This window comes from Vombatus ursinus, unplaced genomic scaffold (assembly GCF_900497805.2).
Source record: "Vombatus ursinus unplaced genomic scaffold, bare-nosed wombat genome assembly UNPS02014821.1, whole genome shotgun sequence".
NCBI lineage: Eukaryota > Metazoa > Chordata > Mammalia > Diprotodontia > Vombatidae > Vombatus > Vombatus ursinus.
In genome coordinates, this window is record NW_020954599.1 from 30,534,369 (window position 1) to 30,561,955 (window position 27,587).

The following is a 27,587-nucleotide window of genomic DNA, read 5'->3' on the forward strand; positions in this document are numbered from 1 at the left end:
TATATATATATATATATATATATATATATATATATACTTATGTGTATGTACACATGCATGGCAAACCAGCATCTTGATCTAATTACATGCCTCCTTCCATAGGCCTTTATTCTACTGTTCATGAGTTTAGTATGAAATGTTTGTAAAATGTACAATAATAATTTTATTCCTCAGTCTTCATAACAGCAAAGTAACTTAGTGCTGCTGTCTTGAATTCATAGGTTAAGAAGCTCCTGTAAGCTAGGAGGGTTAAGAACTCAATAATCAGTTTCCATTTTGTGCTTTACCTATGAATTTGCTGTATTGGGGAAAGGTCTGACTTTTATTTTCTGAGTAGGAAAGAGCCTCTTTGGAAAGGAAATTATTAGCATTGCAAAGAAAAAAAAGAGGATTTAAAATTATTTGTGTGTATTTACGTACAAATTTAGAAACCTAGAAAACAAGAGTCCAATATTTAATCTTGTAAAATATTTGCAAAGACCTAGAAGTTTTGTTAAGCAGACTTGGGCTGTAAATCAATACTGTGCTTCCATACTGTGATACTCTATTCCTCAAAGGAACACCTGAACCTAGTTTCTGCTAAAGTGTACTTTGAGAATGATGAAAACTTCATATTCCATTTAGAAGAGAGAAGTTTGATCCTCTCCTGCAGAAGGACCACACAAACCAAGGAATCACAAGTCTACTTCAGTATCTAGTACGTTCCTAAAGAAACCACTTAAGGCCCAGAGTTTGCTTCATGCCTTGGTAATAGAGAAATCAAGGTTTTGTTTTCCTACTTGGCCATTGTTTTCCAAGAGGAAGTTATGAGTAAATGTTTGTTAAATCGAGCAATGATATTAACAAGAATCAGATTGACATAGCATTGTGGAGGCAGAATTAAAAGGCTCTTAAAAATTTAGTGACAGTTGTTAGTATGTTTGTCAGTAAAGTGTGTTATTTAAATGACAGTGTAGGTAGGCATGGTGACTCATGCCTGTAATTCCAGCTACTAAGGAGGCTGAGGCTGGTGGATTGCTTGAGCTCCAGAATTCCAAGCTAAAATGGGCTGAAACATATCAGCATTTATAGGGTAAGCCCTCCAGAGCTGTGGTGAACCAAGCTGTCTAAGGAAGGGCAAATGGCCCAGGTTGGAAAGCAAGCTTTAATTTCCATGCTGATCAGAGTAGGATTGGGACTAAGAGTAATCCCTGTACTTCCAGCCTGGGACAAATAAGGAGATTCAGTCTTTTTTTTTTTTTTTTAAACTGTAGAAAATTTATCTGGTAGCCTGAATAATAAAAGAGTAAGCCAGTTAACCAAGTATAGAGTTTCCCAGATTGTTTACTGGAATGAATAATCAGATCAGCCACCTGTAGGGTTTATGCTCTTCTTTAACACAAAGGAGAGATTGAAAAACAAGGTGGATAAAACAAATCTGTGTCCACAACTGTTCAGAAATATTAAAACCGGTAAAATCTACATAAATGCAAACCTGCCTTAGAGATGAGATATGCTAATCAATAAACACTATGAAATTTGTAGAATGAGTAAAAACAAAAAATGAGCGTCTCAGAAATACTGATTTATTTAGTTTAGGAATGGGTATCTTCTCCTTTGTGATATATAAACAAGATTCTTCAATCCTGCCAGAGGAGACAACATACTTCCGATGCTTCACCTGAGATCACAGGGGAGCTTTGCTAGTCTTCAAATGATGGACTGAAAAGGTCAAAGAAATTAAAAAGAAACACAACTTTGTCTCTGCCCTTTTCCTGCCTTCCTGCCCTTTGAAGGCAATGGCATGAAAGTCTTAAGTCATTGGAGCACGTGGTTCTCTGTATATTTGTGTTCTCCTTTGTGAATTATATGTAATAATCTGGGTCATCCTTTCTCATGCTTCTCCATTGGGTCTCTGGGCACTAGAATACTTCCAAACCAAAAAGGCATAGAGTCACATGGAAGGGGCTGATATAAATGAGACTGCTAGTGAATTTTGGTCTATTGTCTATCTTTGGATTACTTAGATGAAGATCAGCTCTACACGTGGCCAAACCAACCAGAGTAGATATGGCCATCTTAACATTGTTCCTCTGTGGCTATGCCAATCGGCTGCCTCACGTTTGGTGTGGCTGCCTGGGCTCCAACAAAGCAATCCTCTGGTTCTGATACATGTGGTTGCTTGTTCGGCATTGAAGGCACAGTCCAAAATATGCATGTTGGATTATAGTTTGCAGTTAAATATACATTATTTTGGATTGTTCTTCCATGTTCTGCATATTTCTGCCACCCTCCATTCATCTGGGCAATAACTGACAATGCTGATTTTCAACAGAACCAAAAATACTTCCTTTTCTGATCGTGGTAATCCAGCTTTCTTCAAACAGATCTCTCACAATCTGGGCTCATCATTTTACTTTAGCGTCTGTGATACTTTCCTGCTGAACATCGTCATTTGTTAAATTTGCTGCCCTCTGCTGTCAGGATAAACAGAACAGTGAAGGCCTGTGGGTCTCTTCCTTTATCTTCATGTGGTACTTTACCCTAATATAAAAAGTCATAAAATAATGAATGCAGAAATAGGACATTAGGAGACATCTGCAGAAAAAAAAATACTGTGGTCCAATTATTCTCCCCTAGTTTAGAATATTAGCCCCTTAAATTAGTAATGTATCTAAAGAGGCCAAATCTGCTTTGTATAAGGTACATCTATCTATAAGCAGAGTTGAAGTGATTTTTCCCATGGGTATTCCTCTGATGTAAGTTTAGGGTAACAGTTTTTTTCTCTACTGGGGGGTGATCCTGGGTTCTCCAAAGGTAGAGAATGGGAGCATAAATTATGGCATGTACTACTAGGTTGGAAAGGCTTTGAGGACAAGCCCATTGATGGCTTGGGATTGTTCCTCAAGGTTTTGTTCTTATTCTTTTCTTCCTTTCCTCTTCTCCTCCTCTTTTATCCTATCTTCCCATTTTTCCTTCCCCTTCTTCCTTCTTTCATCCTCTCTTCCCTTTTTGTCTTTTCCTCCCTTTCACCTTCTGCTTGCCTCCCCTCTTCTTTCCTCTTCTCCCTTTTTCTCCTTCCTCTTTGCCTCTTCTTTTATCTTCTCCTCTTTCCTCCTCTCATCCCCCACTCTCCTTCTTCCTCTTTCCTCCTGTCCTTTCCTTCTTCTCCTCTCCTTCTGTCTTCACCCTCTATCCTTCATCCTTTCCTCTTTCCTCTTCTCTATCCATTTTTCTCCTTTCAGTCTCTATCTAGTCCCCCAATTTCTCTCCAAATTTCATGTTCTCACTTCCAATTGCCTTTTGGAGTCTCATTCTCATCTCATATTCAGTATGTCCAAAATTGAATTTAAAATTTTATCCCCAAAACCTATCCCCTCTTATAGCTTTTCTGATTCTATAGATGGTACCACAATACTTTCTATCACCCAGGTCCACAAATGCAAAGTCATTTTTTCATTATTTTTCCTCTTTGTCTCCCCCTATATCCAATCAGTTGCCAAGTTACTTCCATTCAACCCCTTCAATATTTATCCCTTACTTTCTTCTTCAGTCTCACTGAAACGACCTAATTTAGGCCTTTATCACCTCTCATAGGGACCATGGTAATAGCCTCCTAATTGTTTTTTCTGCTTCAAGGCTGCCCCTTTCTCCAATCCATCCTTCTCTGTGCTGCCCCCATCTCCTTCCTAATATATTACTCTGATCATATACTTCTCTATTCAAAAATCTTCAGTGGTTCCTCATAGCCTATTCAATAAAATAAAATTCCTATGTGGGCATTCACAAATCCCCACAGTCCAGCACCTAACTGTCCTTCCAGTCTGATTTTAGAACATTCCCTTTAATATACCTTATATCTCAGCCAAACCAAACTACTTACCCCTCCCTGCCCTTATTCTGACTTCTCCCATCTGCATGCCTTGGTCACTTTGCACCTCCTCTCCCCATCTCTGGAATGGTTTATCCCTCGTATTTGTATGTGGAAATCTCCTTTCTTTCAAGGTCCAATTCATATGGTACTTCTGAAGACTGTCACCTCCACCCAATTATAAAAAATAAGTGGTCTCTCCTTCTGCAAATTTGTCATAGCACTTTACAAGGACCTTTTTTTCTGTACTTGTCACATTCATTCTTGTATTATAATTATTTGAGCACATGGCATATTTCCCTACTATGTTGCTAGCTCCCACAGGGCATGGGCTATGTCTTATTTTGCCATTCCATCCCTAACAAAGTCGATTCTTCATCAATATTGGTTGCATTAAATAAAGTATTTCTGAAATACTATATTAGTACAGAAAAGGGCAAGAATTATTGAGCTGGAAGGCACCAAGAGAGGCCATCTGTCTTTTCCTTATTCAGTTCTTATGTGTTTCAATGTTTGTATCACCATCTGCAATTTCCATCTTCCTTATATCTTTGATAAAATATTGAAATAATGTAGCAGCCAGAAAGCTGCTTTGACTTATGAAAATAAAGAGTATATGGCATCAACAATAAAATAACTGGAAATGGAGCAACTCAGAAAAAATAAACCCCACAACTTATGATAACCAATAGTGAAATTGTAGTTGTCTTTTAACCATTCAAAGGCTCTTAGTTTTACCAAAATGAGGACTCATTCATCCCAGCATTGAAATAGTCACTCTAGGAGAAGAAAATCTCTAAAATCTTCAAAGGATTGGAATTGATTTTTTTCAGCTATGGTTCAGGCGACTTAATTGCATTCCTAGACCATGGCATTGATCATAAAAGACTCACATCTTGCCCTTGGGATTAGTATCTGTGCTCCCTGACATTTAAGGACCCTGTACTTGTTTGAGAAGTTTGATATGGGTTTACTACGCAGCCCCAATATCATGTTCCCTTATTGGAGGTTTAGAAAAAGATAATTCTCAAAGAACTAATCAATATTCTTTGACACAACATCTGAGCACCCAATTTGACTTAGTGGTCTCTTATACAAACCCATTCAGACAACCATCTTGAATTCAAAAGCATTGAAAAAGATAACTGTGTACGAGGGAAATGTACATTATACCTCCCAAAATAGGAACAATTTGTGTTTTCTCAATTCCTTTTGTCCTTTTTTTTCTCCTATTTATTGAGTAATATCTACAGTATTTAGGAACTACTTATAAAAAACAAATCAATTAGAAAACATCGGTGTTGTCCGTTAGTATCCATTGGAATATTCAACTAAAGTATAATACTTATAAACTCTCAGTATGTTAAACCTGGAAGAAAATTTAGAGATTATCCAGCCCAATGTGCTCACTATACCAAGGAGGAAATTTCGATCAAGAAAAGTAAAGTGACTTGGGGAGGATCAAAAAGGGGAAAAGTTGGAACTAAAATTTAGGTTCCCTGATTCCTAGGACAGTGTCCTTTCCACCAACTAGAAGAGAATTTCAAATACAAGAGTATTTCAGAATATAGATAGATGGATAGATAGATAGATGGATAGATAGATAGATAGATAGATAGATAGACAGACAGACAGACAGACAGATAGACAGATTATGTACGTACACAAAAATAATTATTTCAGCAAAAATTGTACGATATATACTTTAATTTTAACTATGAATAAGTAATGCATTTCTTGTAATATTGCTTTGTGTTTCTAGGTGGTAAAAGAATGAATTTCTTTCTTCTGAAAGAAGACAGTATGTGGAGAGCAAACCCCGTGCTCAAACCTTGTGCCATTTCTTATTATCCACTTTGGCTCCTTCCTACACAGGCCAAAGAGAGAAGGCCTAAACCATCTCTCACACAACCCTTAGAGCTGCGCAAACTCTCTCTGCTCTCATCACAGTAATTGCTCGATATGCACCAAGGATTTAGGTTATTAATGGGAATATTATGAATTGTTGAGCTGGGATAGCTACAGAGTCCTAACCTTCTCAGAAAATAAAAGATTACTATAAGACTTCAGATTGCTGTTTTCTTGATATTTGGATCCTAACAGTTGTCTATATACCACTTAGGTCAAAATCCCATACTGCGTCTTACTATTGTGTCACCTTTTCATGAAAATTAGATCTTGTTAGCCAAACACAAAGAGAGAAGTACTAAAGAGTCTTTTGGAAAGGAAATCATAGTCATAGATATTATATTTTTTTTCTCTTCATTGCTGCATTCTAATTAAGGAGAGACAGATGGCATAGCAAAATAAAGAATCCACTTGAGATCTGGCTTCTACCTAGTCCTGGAATTTTGCTCATATTCTCTGGATTATATAGTCCTAGGGTAGAAAGGAGAGAAATCTCAGGTACCTTCTAAGTAATAGACTTAAGTAGAATTCTATTGCTTCCTTCACTCCCAACCCCTGACCCTGACCCCCTTTCTGGGTCCCTTCCCTGATGGTACACTAAAATCCAGATGTCTTGGCACAAAATCTGCTTGAAGACATCTGGACCCATTCTTCCATTCTCCATATACATTAAGGAACTATGATTAAGATAAGAAATGAATGAAATCCATAGAGACCATTACGATGGCATCAGTTTACAACTATTCTATTCCATTAAAATATGTCTAAAATATTCAGGGGAAAATATTAATACTGCATACTCAGGAAAAAGCTAGAAATGATGAAAAGGGGAAAAAGACCCTGTGGGGACCCTTGGGCAGGAAGTTCCACCCAACCCCATCACCATACCTTGTTTTCCTTTATTCCTTCCCTGCTACCTCCCCTCATTGTGACTTGTGGTGTGTGTCTGTATGAATGTTTTTGGTGTCACACAGCATTTCCTTCACTTGGCTCAGTTTGCCTTTTCCTTCCCTTTTCCTTCATATCTGCTCCAGACTGATCGCATAAATCCAGATGACATAGATTTAGAAAATGAACCCTGGTATAAATTCTTTTCAGAACTGGAGTTTGGACGCCCGGTAAGTGAGGCTAGCAGATTAACATATGAACATTAGGAAAACATCCTTGTGAATGACAAATACAAAAGTGCCAATAAAGAATTGGGTAGATGCCAATTACAGACCCTTTCTTCTCCATTCCACAAAGACAACTTGGGTTTTGTTCCTATGTGGAAAGTAATTATTCCCTGTATAATTTGGCTTAACTGCCAAATTATTCTTAATTTCTTGCAAATAATTGAAATATATCTAGATTTAAAACCAGAACTTTTTGATTACTTCTGTCCATTAAGCATTTTATTTTGTTATTTATATTCCATTTTGATCCACTTGTATAAAAAGAAAATATATTGGTATTTCTCATTACATTCAGAGCTAGACTACCTGTAGAAAGCATTTGTCTAGATCATATTAGCTGTGTGACTCTGGGCAAGTCACTTAACCCCAATTGCCTCACCAAAAAAAAAAAAAAAAAGAAAAAAGAAAAGAAAGAAAGCAAGCATTTGCCTAGTGATCTGTGAGATAATCTTCCCAATTTACACATTTTCAGCAATTATAAGGAGAGAGAAAAGAGAGCATACCATTAGTTTTCCTCTCATCCTAATGATATTATATGGGGTGCCTTGGGATTGAGCTTGTTAAGCACATAGAGCGTGAAACTTGGAGTCAGGAAGATGCCAGTTTGAACCCTGCCTCTGAAACTTACTAAACTACAATGCCGGGCAGGTTACTTAACCTTAGCCTCAATTTCCTCATCTGTAAAGTGAGAAAAGCACTGACCCACCCCTCAGAGTTGCTGTGGAGATAAATTAGTTCTCTAAATGATTACAAATACTCAGACATGACATAAATACCTTCATTGTCATTATCAGCTCAGGAATTTCACTCCTTGAAGAAGACCCTAGAGGTCCCATGCTATAGGGGGGGAAATCAATTATTTGAAAGTTAGAATATTCATTTAAAACCCAGCCCTAGGAATGTCATCTTGGCTGTAAGAAGGAGAAAATAACAACGCTCTTAACACCAATTTCAGAGCTGTGCTGAGAAAAGAACTTTGTATATCTTAAGGTGATACTATAAACTGTTACAGTCATCTAGTGTCATCATGGTTTGCCTGTGCGGTGGAATTAGTCAACCTGATCATAACTCTAGAACTGACTCCAGGTTTACTCAGAGAATACTTTTGCCTAATGAAAAGCCATTCCATGAAATGTGTCAGATAGACTTTCTATATGTGCTCTCAGATACATTTTAAAAGAACAATATTGACATACATAGCAGTTCTATATATTAGGCACAAAAGAGTAAAAATCTGTGTGTTAGACAGATTCTGAATAGATATTATAGTGTGCTTTGCCCATTAAACCAAAGACGTTTTTATACAACTGGATCAAAATTTACTGTCAATGAATGTTGTTTCTTCATATATTTCTATGAAATGTTTAATTTTTGGTGGTTTTTTCCAGTCATATTGGCACCAAATTAATTGGAGAGAAAAAATATTTCTCCCCTTGTTTTGTGTTGCATTTGATTGTTATTAATTAGGTAATTGATAAAATTAGGTAGATGTCTATCCTGAGACTAAGATCTCTCAGCATTTTTGTATGATAATTTTCTATCCTAAGTAGAAACTCACCAGCATGTAATGCACGCCTTTTCCTCTAATACATATTTCTTAAATATGCTTTGAATTCCTCTCTTGGCAAGTATTTGAAATGCTAACATTGATCCGATGAGTTGAGTGAACTGTTTTTTACTAAGCGAATCACTAACATTTTTGTCATGTTCTTGAAAATGTTTACCAGAATCTTACTCTTCCTTTCAGCCTACCCCTATTTGGCTACATTCATATCACTCTTTGTATGTATCTGATGCTGTCCACACGATTTCTAACTATGTCACCTTTTCCCCATGTTCATTCCTTGCTGCCATTGATTCTCCTCCATTCCATCTCTACACTTCTGCTTATGTGGTGCATCCACCCCCAGCCTCCTAAAAAGGCTCTGGATTATGGTCAGGACCATCCTCCTGGTGTTTCCAAAGAGGTAAATGAATCATTCTTTCTTCTTCAGATTATGATCATACAGAATACTACTGTGATTCTGCACATCCCTACTTCACAATCCATCATTTAGTGATTTCCTATCATTTCTCTATGGCAAGCTTTTTGTCACTGCTTTATGCCCTGCAATATTATTTTCAGGAGAATTCATTATGTTGGGGAGGGGGACAATAGACCCAAAGGGCTTTGGTGGACAGAAGGGCTCATCAATACTCTGGATTCGTGACAACCAAAAAAAAAAAAATGTCATCCTATTAAAGTTCATAGTATTCAGTTCAAAGGATGTTAAAGTCTTGTTGTATTCTTCCCTAGTCAGATGATACCTGGAGTATTCTGTTCAGTCTTGGGCACTGTTTTTAGGAAGGACACTGATAAACTTTAGTGCATAAACAAGATGGCAACCAGTATGGTAAGGAAACTGGAGACTATATCATAGCATGATAGGTAGAAAGAACTAGTAAGCGTTTGCACATAGAAGAGAATACTTGGGGGGGGGGATGAGAATAGCTGTTTTTAAGAATGTAAAGGGATTTTATTTTACAATAAGAGGGGGAAATAAGATGGAGAGAATATAGATTTTTGTTCCTTGGAAAAATAAAATAAAATTTAAAAAATTAATTTTTTTCTTCCAACATTTTTAAATTGGAGGCAAAAAATAACATGAACTGCTGTTGTTTGGAAGAGAGATTAGACATTCTCTACTTGGGCCAATAACATAGAAACAGGAGCAAGTCGCAAACAAGCAAATTTAGGCTCAATAGAAGAGGAAACTTTCTAACAATAAGAATTTGTCCCCAGGTGAGATGGGATGAGTAAGTTCACTCTCACTGGAGTTTTTCAGGTGTAAGTTGGACAGTTTACAAAAGATATTATAGTAGGGATTCCTGTTCACATATGGTTTGGATTAGTTTGTCTCTAAGGTTCCTTCCAAATCCTAGAATTTATAATACTTAAGGTTTGGATTTTTTTTTACAAAAGTGACAAAATCATGAAAAGTATCTTTCAATTTGTAATATTCCATCAACTCAGTCATTACAATGGATCCATAAAGCAGCATGATAAAAAGAATCCAGAAAAAAATCAGTCATGGGGCATTTAAATGCCCTCTAAGGATCCAACTTAAGTTATTATGACGCTGGTTCTTAGAGTCAGGTTTCCATGATTAAATCATTGATTAATCAGCAAGCTTTGGTTGAGAATATGCTATGTACCACTCAGTGTGCTAGCAACTGGGAGTATAAATACAAAAAATGAAATAATCTTTATTCAGATATATCCTAGTGGGAAAAGCAAAATGTACATATACAGAATAAAACAAAATAAATAAAAGGGTAGTTAGAGAGAGAGTAGGGCACTAGAATTCGGGAGGATTAAGAAATGCTTCATGTAGAAGGTGATGCTTGAACTAAGCCTTGTTGGAGTGGAGGTGAGGCAGGGGACTGAATTCCAGGCATGGGAAATGACCAAAACACAGAGCAGAAAAATGGAGAACCTTGTATGAAAAACAGAAAGAAGAGAAGTTTAGCTAGGCCATAGAGTGTAGATAGGGGAATATAGTGAATTTGGAAAGAGAGAGTTGAGAAACTGAGATTGCAAAGAAAGGCAAAGTGAAAAATTCATGTTATCCAAGTAGCAATAGGAAGCCAGTGGAGTTTATTGAGTAGAGGACTGCACTGAAAGAAAATTATTTTGGTAGCTGCTTAGAGGGTAGACTGGAACAGGGGAGGGACTTGAGGCAGGGAAATCAATTAGGAGGCTACTGCAGTAGTCCATGTAAGAGGTGATGAGGAGCTGAAATAAGATGTGGTTATGTGAGTGAATAGAAAGGATCAAATATGGGAAATGCCACAGAGGTAGAAACAGAAAGATTTAGCATCTAATTAAAGATGTGGGGTGAGGAAAAGTGAGGAGCGGAGAACAGTACCTAAGTTATGAACCTGGAAAACCAGAAGAATGGCTGTTTTCTAACGAAAGTGGGAAGTCTAGTAGAAAAAATGGATTTTTGGGGGAAAGATAATGAATTCTGCTTTAAACATGATAAATATGAGATGCCTGCTAGATATCTAGTTTTTATTGCCCAGGAGTCAGTTGGTGATGCAGGATGGAAGCTGAGGAAAGTGACTAAGCCTAGATAAATAAATCTGTGACTAATTTACACAGTGAGGAAATTTTTAAATGCATTGGAGTTGATAAGGCACAAAGGGAGAATATGCTAAGAGAGAAGAGAATGGGGCACAGGACAGAGCCTTAGAGGGACACCGACAACTTAGGAATGTAATGTAGTTGACAAGACATCAAAAGAGATTGAGAAGGAGCTATCAAATATGTAGGAGGAAAACCAGGAGAGGGTAGTATCATGAAAATACAGGGTGGTCAACAGTGTTATGAAGTAGAGAAGTCAAGAAGGATGAGGATCAAGGAAAAAAAAAAGATGATTGGATTTGTCAGTGTCAAAAAAAAATAAAATAAAATAAAATAACATTGATAACTTTGGAGAGAGTAGTTTAAGTTGAATAATGAGATCAGAAGGCAGACTGCAGAAGATTTGAAGGAAATCAGGTGAAGAAGCAGAGGCAACAAGAATAGCCAAGTTTTTAAAAATGTGTCTTGTTTTATTTTTAAGGCCTTTGGTAGATACTGATTAGTGTGGATGACCCATGAGGTCCCTGCAACTATTAGACCCTCTGCCACTAATGAAGATTGCAGCCCCTGGACTGACCAATATGTACATAATTTTATTCCTCATTAAATGATTCAGAAAGTGGGTACGGTTACAAAGGATGCACTTATAATTCAGATCATTTATACCCAACTACGCTATACTTTTCAATTTTTTTCTCCAATGGAAAGAAAGATCCTATATTCTGTGAGAATCAAATACAGTTAGTAATGATCTGATTTCTGTGTCTATAAGCACCACCAAGGTCACAGTTGTTGGACTTAAGAGTAATAAAAATCTAACTGTTAATTACACATGGGCCTGTACGTGTGCATATTTCTGTCCTAGTGATGATACCTGAAAAGAAGATATTTTCAGGGATTCTGATAAAGGCAAAATTACCTCCCCTTTCTTCTTCAAGAAAATTTTTGGTATTTTGGTATTTTTGGTACTTTGGTACTTTTTTTTTCTCTTGATCAGAACTCTGATTCCATTGGTATAGGGAAATGCCTGTAGAAACTTCTAATGATGCAGTTCGGCGACTTGTCTATAGCTTATAGTGAAGTGACTTGCTGCCCAAAAGAACTTGAACCTGTATTCCTGAATCCAAAACTACCATCCCCCCCAACCAGCATCCTATACTGTCTTTCTTGATAAATTCTTGATTCCATCAGTAATTTAAGAAAAAATTTAAGAAAAAAATTATCTAATAAAATATGGAGGTCCAAAAATACATGGTAAAGATTGTAACTTGTCATAGAATACAATGCCATGCCAATTATTGATAAGTTAATATACTTTTATGTAGTCTCTAGACACTAGGTTCAGAGGAAAAGAATAGAGACTTTCTAAGAAAGTTATTTATAGGGAAAGAAAATGAGGGTATCCAAGGTTTTGAAGATTTATCAAAATGATAGTCCCTAAGTACTAGATGTTAAGAGAGTATGATGTAAAATCTCAGAATAAAATCAATAAGCTATCCATGCCATCCCCATGCCCCCAATCTGGTATCCATGTTTAATCTTCAAGTTAATTTGTAGTTTAACATTCTTGAATTCTTTTAACTTAAAAGAAAGCTATTTGGGGCAGTGGATAGAGCACTGTGCCAAGGGGTCAGAAAGATGTCAGTTCATATCTGGCCTCAGACACTGGTTGCATGATCCTGGACAAGTCATGTAACCCATGGCTCCCTCAGTTTCCTCAACTATAAAATGGGGATAATATTAGCAACTACCTTTCAAGGTTGTCTTGAGGAATTGATGACATAATATTTCTTATCACAATGCCTGGCACATAATGGGTACTACATAAATGCTTATTTCCTTCCTCCTTCTTATCCCTCCCTTCCCTGCCCCTTCCTCCCTGCCTTCCTTCCTCCCTGCCTTCCTTCCTCCCTTCCCCACTCTATCCTTCCTTACCTCCTAACCTAACTCTGTAGGTGACTTCCATTAAATAAATGTACTTGAGGAATTCATTGGCAGGATATGATGAAAACCCTACCATTTCCATGCAATAACTATTGTTCACAGCATTTCTGGTCTTGATGAACTCAATTCAGTTTGCTTTTGGAGAAGTGGCATCTTAATTCTGGAGAATTCATTGGTGGTTTTGCACAGGATTGCCCCATGGGCAGCAATGAGATGCAGCTTCCTTCCATGTGATATTGTGTCTTTAGAAAAAAATTAAGAAAGCTGCCTGTACTCTACTAGCCTTAGCAGAAAGGTCTTCTTCTCCAAGGCTGATAGGTCTAACTTGACCATTCAGAAATCACAGATACCTTCAGGTGTTTCAAGAATGGTCTGAAAGTAAAGCTTTTCTTTGTCAGTCAAGGTTTGGGGTTGGGTAAGTCAAGATGATAACTTATAACATTAAATATTAATCAGACAAATATATGTATCATTACTAACTGTATTTGATTCTCACAGAACATAGGATCTTTCTTTCCATTGGAAAGATACATATATACATATGTATATATACATATATATACATATGTATATGTGTACACATATATACACATGTATATATACACATACATACATATATATACATATGTATATATACCTATATATATATATATATATATACATATCAGGTTATGTTTGTCATTCACAGATGCAACATGTCCTATTGGATAGACTAGCTAGTTTTAGGATCAAGAAGACCTAGATTTAGATCCAACTTCTGATGCTTGCTAGCTGAGGGACTCTAGGCAAGTCTCCGTGAGGGACTCTAGGCAACGTCTCCATGATTCATGCAACTACCTAGGGAGGTTGTCTTCAAATCTACATTGGCAACTGGTAGAGAGATCCCACACCAGAAATTTTGTGCATTCTTTCTTATTATTAGCAAGCCTTCTATTTAATATCTTGGTAAGGTGGAAACAAGACTGGTTTTGAGGTAAGAAGATCTGAGTTTGAATCTTGGCTCTACTATTTACTGCCTGTATAATCATGATTCAACTGCTCTCAGCCTAAGTTTCTTCATCTCTAAAAGGAAGGAGTTAAACAATATTTTCTCTAAGGACCCTTCCAAATCAGTTGACCTCGTGTTTTGTAAAGTAGGTCTGATATTAAATGACATGTATTTATTGATTTTCCATATTTATATTACTAGTTTTCTACTCTTTCAAGCTAACAGAAAAAGTTTGTTCAATTTAGAAGATTATTTAAACTTATTAAACTGCGGACCAAAATCTTCTGAGAATACTTTCCTTTTGGGAAAAAGGAAATGTTCTATTTTTCCCACTGCAAATTAGGGAAAAGGTGTTCTTAGCGACTTCTTTTGTTTGTCTTCTGTCAAGATTCATTTCTTTTTTTCAAACTTGGTTAATATTTTTAACATTTTATGTATTTATCTTTACAAGAATTAATCATCTCTATCTCTCCAATTGTACAATAAAATAAAATCCCTTATAACAAACACGCATAGTCTAGCCACACAAATCCCTGCATTGGCCATGCCCAAAAATGTATGTCTCATTCTGGATTTTTGGCCTGTCACCTCTCTGGCCAAACTTGGGTAGCTCGATTTATCTTCAGTCGTCTGGACTTGTGGTTTATCAAGATTCACTTCTTGTATAGTTATATGAGATTCAATTAACTTAAATAGGCAAATCTTTATTCTTGTATAAGTGGAATTTCTCATGTTATTCATGAAGGAATCCAATTTTATACTTGAATGTGGTAATCAAAGTAAAAACATGGTGTTAAATTTCAACAATTTACAAATTAAAATAAAAATCTGGAGTCAGTCAAAAAAAATCTAACATTTTTGATGGAAACACAGTTCAATTATTTTCTGCTGAAAATAATTGATATGAATTTATCAATTGAAAATTGATATGATAAAATGTATTAGTGTGATACAGGAGAAAGAACACTGGCTGGGACTCAGAAGACCCAAGTTTTAGTTCTAGAACTGATATCACATTAACTTCACTATTGACTTCTCTGGATCTCAGCCTCCTCATCTATAAAATGACTGATCTCTAAAGACACTTTGAGCTCTAACATTCCATGACATTAATTTAACGTAGGTCATTTTAACTGATGCTGTGATCATTGCTTTTCAAGGTACAATAGACTACTTATCTATAATTGAGAACGTGATGTACAAAGAGTAAAAAGGCTAAGATTTTATTGATTCCAAACTTAAATTTATTCTTTGTGTAATATATAGTATAATTTTTGAGAGGCAACTAGGTGGCACAGTTCACAGAGTGCCAGATTGGGAGTCAGGAAGACTCATTTTCCTGAGTTCAAATCTCGCCTCAGACATTTACTAGCTGTGTGACCCTGGTTAATCACTTAACCCTGTTGGCCTCAATTTCCTTCTCTGTAAAATGAGCTGGAGAAGGAAATGGCAAACCCCTCCAGTATTTTTGCAAAAAAAAACAAAAAACAAAAAACAAACAAAAAAACCAAATAGGGTTATAAAGAGTTGGACATGACTAAAACAACTGAACAACAATAACTTCTATTTTTTTTTTTTTTGGTGAGGCAATTGGGGTTAAGTGACTTGCCCAAGGTCACACAGCTACTACGTGTCAAACGTTTGGTCTGTGGCCGCAGTTGAACTCAGGTCCTCCTGACTTCAGGGCCGGTGCTCTATCCACTGTGCCACCTAGCTGCCCCTAACAATAACTTTTAAAATATCATAGTTCACATGATTGCCTAGGACTATATTATCCAGTCTGTCTTGCTGCTCATCTTTTGGAAATTTTACTGATAATCAATTACTACATTAGAAAGTGGACAAGTGAAAAAATTAAAAGATGGAATTCAAGTAAGTCTGTTTTGCTCTATATTAGCTGTGGTCTTAAAGTTAGCTATGGAACTCATGCCTAAATGAGGGTTACAAATTCTATATCAATCTGAATTATTACTTCTATCTCCCATATCTGGGGAAATGGAATTTTCTGTTGTTTTGGGAGGGTGGGAGATAGGGGAATGTATGATGACAGCCAAAAATGCTAACGCCATCTTGGTTGGTGATTGTCACTCTGTTCTCTGCCCTGGTTAGACCATACCAGTGGTATTGTATACAGTTCTGAGGGCTACAATTCAGGAAGGACATTGATAAGCCAGACAGCATCCAGAGGGAGACAGCTAGCATGGTGAAGGGCCTTGAGTGTATGCCATATGACAATTGGTTGACGGGGCTGGGGTGATTTAACCTTTGGAGAAGAGAAACCTCAAGGGTGAACATGAGAGCAATATTTAGGTATCTGAAAGGATGCCAAATAGAAGAAGATTAGAAATATTCTCTTCAGTCCCAGAGGCAGACTGGGATCAATGGTTGGTAGTTGCAAAGTGGTCAATTTAGGCCCAATGTCAGGGAAAACTTCTTAACACTTAGAGCTGCCCTAAAATGGAAGGAAATGCCCTGAAAGGGTTTACCCTTGTTGGAAGTCTTCAGAGAGTAAATGAATGGCCATTTATCAGGTAAGTTATATTGGGGATTTTTTTTTTCTGATAGTAGTTGGACTAGATGTCATCTGAGATCCATTACAACTTCATGATTGTGTAAAATACCTAAGAAATTATGGTTCTGTTCTGATGTAGATGTTGAAAAGTTAAACGTGTTTTATTGTTGCCTGCATCCTGCCTTTTTGAGATTCCAAAGGAAACCTTAGCCAAAAAAAAGGGCCTTCTTCTGCAAGAACTGAACAATGATCACAAATGTCTGAACGATTTCTCGCCATGTCTCCCCCTTTATTCAGTGAATGGACAGGATTTTGTCAATAGTAATATTCTTGACTAAAGAGAGATTGCTTTTCAAATGTTATCAGGTTTCCATTTTTCAAGCAGCAACTACATTGTGGATTATTGGGTTATACTGTGCATTACAAACACAAGACTTTAAAAGGGAAACTATATGGTGATAAAATAGTATAAGCCTTTATTTTTAAACACATGACTTCCCTTTAGGAAGGTGCATTTTTTAATTAAGGTAAATGCTTTCTTTTTTTTTGTTCCATGATTTTGATCATTTCCTTTCAGTAAAATTTATTTCACAGACTCAGGCAAGGGAACATATATTTTTTTTTCATTCTGTAAGCTTCATAGAATCATTATTCTGTTTTTACAGGCTTCTTTGTATCAGACCTCCTTAGACCGAAGCCTGGAAAGGCCCGCTAGGTAAGAAGTAATTGCATTTGCAATTCAACATAGTTTTTATTTCTTTCTTGAACACTTAAAAAGTAATTCCCCCCATCTTGGTCATATTTGAATCACTTGAACTCATGGCAAGATTCTGCATTTAGTTGGAGTGGCAATGCATCTCCTGGAAAAAATGAAGCCTGCTTCCTAACCTCCTTCTTTACTCAGAAGAATCAAAACCCAGATCTGCATTGCTGTGAGGAACTTTTTCAATAAAAATCTTCTGTCACTCATTTTGAAACACCTGCCCCATGTAAATATATAATAATTAACAGTCTGTTCATACTATGGAAAGTAGTCACTTTAAAATTGGTAAAAATGAGGCCCAGATAGTCACAGTGAGTCATCATCACCATCATTATAGTAGGTGTCCACTGATCCAACTTCTTCATATTAAAGATGACGAAACAGAGACCCAATGATATTGAGAGACTTGCCCAAGGTCTCACAGGTAGCAAATAGGAGAACTGACATTTGAATTCAGCTCTTCTGTCTTTAAATTCAGCATCATTTCCACTGCAATGCCCTGCTGGATAAACTATTGGCCATTTAGGTTTTCACATGGATATTTTGGGATAATAGTAATGTAGCCTTGATCCTCAGGAATAAGTTTAGTTCCTTCAAAAGCTAGAATTAATATTTTGACTTCCCTAAATGAAATCATGGTATAGGTGATATTGGTCATCCTTTTTGCTTTTTTCTCCCTATTTTCCCTCTGCTCTTCCCTATTGTCCCAGGTCAGGATGAGGGGTCTTTCCAGTCAAGGAAGGACATGCTTTGATAAATCATTCACATCAAGATATTTGATTTAATGCACTACTAAGTAACACTGAGTCTTTCCATTTTAAAATAGGATCACAGAGAGAGGGAAATGTTTAACAAAAATGAATAAATTGCTTCAGAGTTATGATTTCAAACTTGAAGATGGGATTAGTACTTCTTCCTCTAGGCAACTACCTATTTGACCTATTTATAAGACCAGCATATTAGCATCAAGTTTTCAAAAAGTGCTCATTTTGAACTGGGTATGGTTCCTCCCCCCACCTTTTTTTTTTGTCCTTTCACTTAGCTCTGCAAGTATAGCTGGTGACTATAGAAAAAGGAGGAAGAGTGAGCCTGCAGTGGGACATCCCCGAAGTGTGGGTGATCAGAATGCAAACAGAGCCAGCCCAACTCAAACAGATCTCCCAGGTCCAAGCACTATCCTTACAAAATCTTTCACTGGCTCTTCTCCTTCTTCCCCATCAAGAGCAAAAGGTAAGAGAACAATTCTTTGGCAACTACATTATCTGCTGATTTCACTGCATAGTTCTTGGTGAAAACAAGTACCAAGGTGGTGATGGCTTTTGTCTCTGTAGCTAATCCAATACAGTCAGAATGAAATGTCTTGTGTTAAGTTTTAAAATAAGATGCTTCTTATCTAGGTTATTTCCTGCTGATGAAACATCAGTTATTGAAAGAGATTTTCCTGCCTGCGTAATGTCTATTAAACGTTTGATTTTAAGACTATCATATATATTTCATGAATAAACTCCAATTCAAAGTACTGTGTGATTTATTAATGGTCTGTTAATAAAATCATGTTGATATAGTCCCATTTTTGGGAAACACTTTTGAAGATTCCTACAATTTCTAAGATTATCCTTGTGTATAGATGGGAAATAAGAGTGGAAGCCCTCCTAAAAAATACTACCAGGCAAAAATCCTCTTAAATTTTCAAATGTTTGATAATTATAAAATCTGGGACAACCTACCAGAAGGTTTTAAAACAGTTCATTGCAATCCTTGAAGTTGATCTACTTATTGCAAATACACAGTGGCATGTTTTTAAAGATGGCATCAATTTTTTGATAAATATACTGCTTTAAAAAATGCTTAATTTCAAAGTCTCAGTATTCACAAATCACTGAGCCACATTTACTCTGGTGCCCAACTCTCTCCCCATAATCTTAGTAAACTTTGCATCCAGGGAGATAACATTCATTCTTTCAAGTCACTAGGAGACCATTGAATCTGTTACTGCTACAGTTACTGAAATAGTCCCCTGGGAAATAGAGCAGTGAAAAGACCTCCCTAAATACCCAATTTACTGCTGAGATGGGACTTGGGCACTGGAGAGCAGTGCAGAGGTTGAGGTCATGGTGACTTAGTCTAGTTCCCCAGGGCTAAATCAGAAAGGTAGAGGTTTTTCAAACTTTTAAAGGAATATGACTGACTAAATAAGCCCTGAATAAGCCAAAATGGTGTAAGAAAAACAAAAATGGATTATGCGACCCGTTAAATATCAACCCCTGGTTTTTTTTCAGTTAGGGGATGACATTAAACCATTGTGGTAGTTGTCTAAGTAACTCCCAGGCATGGTCCTCCTAAGAAAAATGGGAATCACCAGTCAGAAACCTGAGGATCATAACTCTACAACTGAAACAGAGCTTGAAAGCTGTCTAGTCCTGTTCTCTGTTTTACAGATGAAGAAACTGAGGCCCAGAACAGTTGTGTAATTTGTGCAGTCACATAAGTAGTTAAGTTGCAAAGCTGAGATTCAAACCCAAGTCCTGCTGTATTTGTTTTGCAGTTACTGGGAAACTACTTGGACACATGATCTTATATAATTTGTTACTTTCTTTGTCCTTCATCGATGTGATTGATCATAAAGAGACCAATTCCAAATTCTTTGAGTTGAGTTTTAAGTAATATTTAATTCTCCTTACCTGCAATTACGAGCTAAATTCAATCTCATATCTTCTTAAGCCTATTAAGTGCATGCTACCGTTTTTGAATGTGAACTTTCTAACATTTGGCTTTATATTAAAATTCGGTAATAATAATGGTTAATGCCAGTTAATCTTAACAGCTCAATCTGCTGGTATGAATTCAAGTTTACAGACCTTCAATCTTTTATACAGACTGTCAGTCTTTCATACAATTGTCATGTCCTGGTCTCAGTTTAATAGACACTGATGTTTTTCATGTAATGCATTTAGGAAAAGAGGCATACTGCTTTAACTTCTCATTGCTATAGATAGAATAGATTTATTAGTCACTGATTCTTTTTTTACTGTTTTGTTAATATTATTGAATACATTCTAATAGATGAGAAAGCTAATTAATTTTTAACAGTTCTTTAGCTTGTTCTAATTAGCACTTAAGCTATCTGTGTACTTTTTCTAGGTTTAACTACACTAACTGCTTGCTCTGTTCTTTGCTTTCTGATACTTACTGACCCAATCTCTTCTCTTTGCGAACCTGTTAACTGCCGGAAATCTTTCTCTTCCGCTGGGCTGCTCTTTGGATTATAAGGTGGGGATATTAGCAAAGCATGTCCATCCCTTTACAATTATTCAGGGCACAACCACCACACCTCAAGTGAGTTAGATTACTGCAGCACATACAGGCAGCATTTGGATGTGCCAAATGATTCAAAGCGCACCATCAACTTCAAGAATGGTTGGCAGATGACACGGCAGAATGCCGAGATCTGGAGCAGCACAGAAGAAACCGTTTCACCTAAATTGAAATCCCGTAGCTGTGATGATCTTCTAAACGAGGACCATGATAGTTTCCCTGACCCACAGACCAAGTCAGAAAGTCTGGGCTCTCTGTTATGTGAGGAGGACTCCAAAGACAGCTGCCCACTGACATGGGTCTCCCCCTACATCCCAGAAAACCGAACAAATGGCAGGTCAAGAATCCGGCATAAGTCAGCACATGATGCCCCTGGATTCTTGAAAATGTACAAGAAAATGCATCGCATTAACCGCAAAGAGTTGATGAAGTCAGAGGTGATTTGTTCTGTAAAGTCCAGGATATTACAGTATGAAAAGGAACAACACAAGGGTATGCTGCGTGGGTGGAGCCAGTCCTCAACCGAGGAAGTGCCCAGGGACATGGTGCCCACACGCATTTCTGAATTTGAGAAGTTAATTCAAAAATCAAAGTCCATGCCGAATCTGGGGGATGAAATGCTGTCTGCTGTCACTTTAGAACTGCCTCAGAACGGATTGTGTCCAAAACGACGATTTTCTATCGAGTCTTTATTGGAGGAAGAAAACCAAGGGAGACATGTCAATCAGGTTAACACACGAAGCTATAAGTCTAAAACCCTGGTGCCAATTCACATTGAAGTGACCAGTGATGAACCACCACGATCTCATATGGAGTTCTCAGACAGTGACCAAGATGGAATGGTCTCTGACGTCAGTGACTTTGTTCATGTAGAAGGCTCATCCTTCTGCAGTGAGAGCGACTTTGATCATTTCTCCTTTACGTCCTCGGAGAGTTTCTATGGCTCCAACCATCACCATCATCACCACCACCACCATCACCACCACCACCGGCACCTCATCAGCTCCTGCAAGGGAAGATGCCCTGCCTCTTACACACGATTTACCACCATGTTGAAACATGAAAGGGCTAAGCAGGAGAATGCCGAAGATTCTAGGCGACGGGAAATAGACTCTGGCCTTTCTAAGTTAGCCTTCCTAGTAAGCCCGGTACCTTTCCGAAGAAAAAAAAGTGCTGCTCCCAAAAAACATACTGAAAAGACAAAATCCAAATCATCTGTGTTTGATGCTCTGGACTCTGCCCTTAAGGATATATGTGATCAAATTAAAGCCGAAAAGAGAAGGGGAAGTTTGCCTGACAACAGCATATTACACAGACTTATCAATGAGCTGCTTCCAGACATTCCTGAAAGAAATTCATCACTTAAGGCTCTGAGAAAGAGCCCCATGCATCAGCCTTTTCCTCCCTTGCCTCAAGATGGTGCTGCCCATTACCCACCCTACCAGAATGATTGTGGACGATTACCTCCTAGTGCCTCTTTTCAAGACATGGATACAACTAACAACAACCACCAGGACAGTGATAGTGCCCTGTGTTTCCAAGGTGGATTATTTTTTTCCTTTTTTTTATCTTGTCTTGTGATTGGGGCAGCTACCTTTTAGTTCTGTCACTTTCTGTTTCTTCTTTCCATTTCATTCATCCTAACTACTGATACCACCCGTGGGGGAAAAGTGATGACAAGCTGATGCTTGTGGGAAGATGACTCATTCATTAAACACCTGACATTTGTCTATCATTTTGGACCTTTATGTGTATTGCTAAAAGTAAGTGTCAAGGCATGCAAATGTAGTAATTCCATCTTTGAAGCAAAGACCATCACAGAGCCTACTGTTAGAAGGGTGGCAACTTGGGAATTGCCACTCAGCAAATACAAGAAAATATTTTACCAAGTTTAAAAGAATATTTCCATAGAGGAATGATTTATTTAAATAACAGCCTTTGAGAGTCTGGAAAGCTGGGAACTATCAAAGGATTTTATCATCAACTCAACCCATTTAGTTCAACCAAAAAATATTAAATATCTTCTGTGTATTAAGCGCTAGGTATTTTAAGATAAAAAACAACAATAGCAACAGAAGTCCAGCTTTTAAGGAGCATGAATGTAGCATAAGGTTAGGATAAGAATACAGTCAGCTATTTTATATATAAATACATGTTAGAACATATACAGATATTTACATTGAATAACAGACATGCATTTTAGAAAGTGAGAAGTACAGAGTAGGATAATAGAAAGCAAGGAGAGATTGAAAAGGGAAGAATTCTAGTTTGGGGGATAAGGGGAGAAAGTTGCAGTTAAATTTCAGTGAGGAAGAGGATTTCACTGGGTGAAGATGTTTGGGAGCCTGTTACAGGTATAAAGAACAGTACATGTAAATGCATGGAGCTTCAACAGGGCAGGATGAAATCAAGGATTGACGACTAATCCTATTTGACTGGAATGAAAATTGTTCAGAGGGTAGTAGTGTGAAATGAAGCTTGAAAATCACCTTGGAGCCAGATTGTGAAGAGCTCTGAATGTTAAAATAATAAGTTTGTACTCCATTTTCTGGCAGGCACAGGGCAGTGAATTGACATGATCTGTTCTATATATTAGGGAAATGATTTAGACATCAGTATAAAGGATGTGTGTGGAGAGAGAAGAGAATGGAAGTAGGGAGACCAATAAAGAAATGATTATAATAATTCAGCCTAGAAATTATAAGGGCATGAAGAATGATGGCAACAGCGCAGAAAGAAAGGGAGGGAGGGAGGAAGGAAGGCAGGAAGGATTTAAATGCTCACTGTATGCCAGGCACTGTGCTAAGTGTTGAGGATACAAATACAAGCAAAAAGAAAGTCCTTGCCCTCAAGGAACTTACATTCTAATGGACAAACACAATATGAAGAGGAAAGGAGGGGATGGGACTTAAGGGAAGTTGCAGATTTAGAATCAATAACTGATGATTGAAGGTCAAGGGATGGTGAAATGAAAGGGCCTAAGATATTCCAAGTTTTCAAACTTGGGTCATTGGAAGGATAATAGTGTCATCATCAGAAATAGGTAAGTTGGGAAGAGGACAAATTTAGGGAAGAAAATGATGAATTCAATTTGGGGCAGTTTAGTTCTAGGTGGCTCTAGAACATCCAAGTGGAAATGGGTAGCAGCTGTTGTCATCATCATTGTCATTGTTGCAGTTGTCATCATCAATGAAGGACTGAAGGTTAGGGAACAGGCTGAGGCTGGAGATACAGATTGTGGAGTCATATCCATAAAGATAATAGTTGAAATAATGAAAATAGATGACTGTGACACAGGGAGAGAATGTGGACATGTAACAGAAGACCAAGCATAGGGAGCCTTGGGATATTCATAATTAGGAAGAAGGTACAGAAAAAGGAATAAGAAAAGGGAACCGAGAAAGAACATTGAAAGAAGCAGGAGAACCATGAGAACATATGAGAGGGAAAGTGGTAGAGAACAGTGTCAATGCTTTAGAAACATTAAGGAGAATGAATGATGATTTAAAAAAGCATTGCTATTTGGTAATTAAGAGGTAATTGGTGAACTTGAAAAGAAATGTTTTAGGATTTAGTAATGGAAATGGAACTCAAATTCCAAGGAATTGAAAAGTGATTAATAAGATGGAAATGATATAGATTACTCTTTCTAGGAGTTTGGCAGATGAACGCAGAGGAAGGGGCATGGGCTGAGAGGGAGTAGCAGGAATCAATAGAAAGAAAGTTTGAGTTTGGTTTGTTTTTAAGATTAGGAGAGACGTGAATATGTTTGTAGGCTAAAAGAAGTGGTAGAGGAGAAACTGCAAAATGAAATGTGATTGCAGAGGAGATAGAAAGAAATAGGATGAGGGGTATGAATAAAGAAGTAGGAGGAAGGCTTCTCACCTTCTGAGACTGGACAGAATAAGAGGAAACAGAAAATCTGGGGGCATGAAGGAAGGCAGGTGATGTTGGCTGAATGACCTCAATCTTCCCAGTATTGTAGACGTCAAGGTCATATACAGAGAGAAAGGGAAGTAGAGGTGGATTGAGGGACTTGAGAAAAATATTTGGATTTCCTAGGGATCTGTTTTAAAAGGGTTTTCATTTGCATGCCTGTGAGCCTAATTTGAGGTTGGATAGTAATAGAATCAGAAGAGTGTCATGACTGCAAAAGTGTTTGGTAACTTGGGATTCGATATACAGAAGGTAGATGGTGGAAGTTATTAAAAAATAGAAATTAGCAGAGCAAGGACAACAAAAGAAAAAGGTAGTAAGGGATTCTAGAGTTAAGCAGTATGGCTATCCATAGGGTCAAGACTATGAAGGGAAGGAAATGAAGCCAAATATAATGGGCTGAGAAAACCTGAGATTGAAAAACTAAACCAGAGGTCAAAGTTGAAAGTGAAGAAATAGTTCAGGGAGAACAATGCTGAGAGCCATGGAAGGCAGGAGGTTATGGAGAAAAAAACAGATTTTTAAGAGTTATGCATTTGGAGGTGAAACCATATCAGGAAATAGAGAGTTCTGGGGAATTGTAAAGTAGACAGCTCCACTCGGAGGCAGAATGGAGATGGAAATGATAGGAAATCAAGAAATGATGAATTGTCTAGATGGTAGAAGGATCATCAGTAGAAACTGAGGCGACCACAATTGGAAGTCAAGGCATAAGGTGGAAAGGCAGGCACTAAAATACATTGAATGAGGTGGAAGAGTGAGCTGAAGGCCCATAGATAGCAATGACAAGGATTGAGGCAGGGTGGTGTAGTCAGAGTACTAACTTTAAAGGAAGGGGAAAAGTACTGCCTAATAGTGACAGTGCAAGGGGAACAAAGTGTGTGCTAACTCCTCCTAGGCCACTGACTTCAGAAGTGTGAGAAAAGGAGCTGCCAGCCCTAGAGAGGGCCATAGGTAATGTGGCCTCTTCAGTTACGGCCAAGAGGTAGAAGGCATGAAATAGAAAGGGGCTTTGTTAACAGTAACCCAGAGGATAATCTACCAGAATATTGAATGTAGCTTCCCTTTATATTGGAAATTACATATCTTTTATAAAACTTTCAGTAAGCGATTTGGGAATATCCAGTGCCATTATTAATTAGCCATTAAAGAGGGTTAGGTTGGTGTTAAGAGTTTCTTCATCACAAAGGAAAAATCCTGTATGAAAGTGTGGTGGACCCATCCTTAGGTTAGTCCAAAGTTTCTATTTCTGTCCCTTCGTTTCTTCTTTACACATTCCTTTACAGCATCTCTGTTTGAATCTCATTAAAAAGAGCTTTTACTATTTTCAGAGGTGCACTATTCCTTTAAAGCAACACCCCAAACAGATTAGTTGTAGTAGGAGTACTGTCTGGCTTAATTTTTTAAGGTCAATGGGAATGAAAAAACTCAGGCTGTTTTGATGTCATTTTGTGTTTTTCACTACTATATTTTTCAAAAGTTTTTTTTCTATATAAAATGGGATTTTTTTATTGGAATAAGCAGATGCACAAATCTAAAATTCAGGCCCTCAAGTCAAGGAAAAAAATAGAGATGAAGACAAGGTAAAGTTGAAGTGCCTTCAGCCTGGACATTGATTAAAGATGAGTCTTAAGTAAGGATTTTTCAAGTCTAGAAAGCTACATTTTAGCTGGTTACAGAGTTTGGGGGGTCATCCTCAGTGGTATGTAGGGCCCACTAGACCATGTGTCTACTCTGAATTTTTTTTTTTATGCATGTGAAGTCAGGCTTAAAGGAACAAGAGCAGTCTTGAACAGGAAAAGAAGTAATTAAAGGAGATGCACAGCCCAAGTAGTGAGGAAAAAAGAAAGGACATGTTGTTTTAGTCATGAGGGTGGAGAATGAGTAATAGTCAATGCAGACAATCCAAAAGAGAAAATGATTTGTAAGTTATTTAAAGGGTCTAGAAAACATTGGAAAGAATACTTGGGAATTTTCCCAGCAGATTTGTTTTCCTCATTATGTTTCATTTAATCTAAAATTAGCTCGCATTCCTGGTTCATAAACCAGCTTCCACAAAAAGTTTCCCTCTGGTGCCTCATCATAGGGCAGAGTTGACCCTGGGTTCTCAGAGGCTATATACATCATGTACCAGTAATGAATTGTTCAGTCATAGCAACCCTAAACTACCATTTACTGAGTTGTTGAGGTGTTGCAATCTGCCTGGAGGGTGAAGGGAATACCCATAACAATGAAATAATGGATTCTTAGAGTAATAGAGAACTCATTTGCCAAAATAGGGGGGGAAATGAGTGTGAAGTGCTCTGAGTAGTCAATCAGCCAGGATTTTAAAAGGACTTACTATGTGTTAGGCACTGCACCAAACACTGGGGATACAAAGAAAGGCAAAAAACAACTGGGTACAAACAAGATAGATACAGAATAAATTTGGGGTGGTGTCAGATGAAAAGCACTAAGATGATGGAGGACTGGGAAAGACTTTTTTACAGATAACGGAATCTTATCTGAAGCTTGAAGGAAGGCAGGGAAGCCAGGAGGCAGAGATGAGGTGGAAGAATGCCCCAGGCATAGGGCACAGCCTGTGAAAATGCTTGGAGTCTGGAGATAGACTGTCATGTGTGAGGAGCAGCAAAGAGGCCAGGGTCACTGCATCTCAGAGTCCATAGAGGAGAGTCCATAGAGGAGAGTAAGGTATAAGAAGACTGGAAAGGTAGGAAGGGGACAACCTCTGAAAGGCTTTAAAAAACAGAGAATTTTATATCTGAAAAGTTTAAAAAGTGCTATAGAAATGTGGGCTCTGCATTTAATGTGCTAGGTTTTAGGGTGATGTTAACTGGAGAGGAAAAATTTGCTACATACGGATGATAATCCATATCATCAATGCATGGTTCACATGCAGATAATCAAGAATTAATTTTATTTGCATCATTCTAAATTACAAACAGAATTAGTCATCATAAAATGAGAACACTCATATATTATTTCAATGGGAGTTTTGAATCATTTATGAAAGCACATATCAATGCATTATACATAGCATAGATAACTCCTGTGGTCTCAAGTAAATTGT

The 27,587-nt window shown here is 37.5% G+C and overlaps 1 protein-coding gene across 7 annotated transcripts in view; it reads left to right on the forward strand.

The window, feature by feature from the left end:
- SORBS2 (sorbin and SH3 domain containing 2) overlaps window positions 1–27,587 on the forward strand; it is a 135,656-nt gene that overhangs the window by 59,647 nt on the left and 48,422 nt on the right. For 4 of the 7 annotated variants that reach the window (XM_027837372.1, XM_027837373.1, XM_027837375.1 and 1 more), the window contains 2 exons: window positions 17,169–17,218; window positions 18,309–18,496. In XM_027837372.1, coding sequence (XP_027693173.1) covers window positions 17,169–17,218; window positions 18,309–18,496 — 238 coding nt within the window. Of the gene's footprint in view, window positions 1–17,168; window positions 17,219–18,308; window positions 18,497–20,536; window positions 22,124–27,587 lie in introns of all 7 variants that reach the window. The other 3 variants (XM_027837368.1, XM_027837370.1, XM_027837371.1) reach the window with 1 other exon arrangement.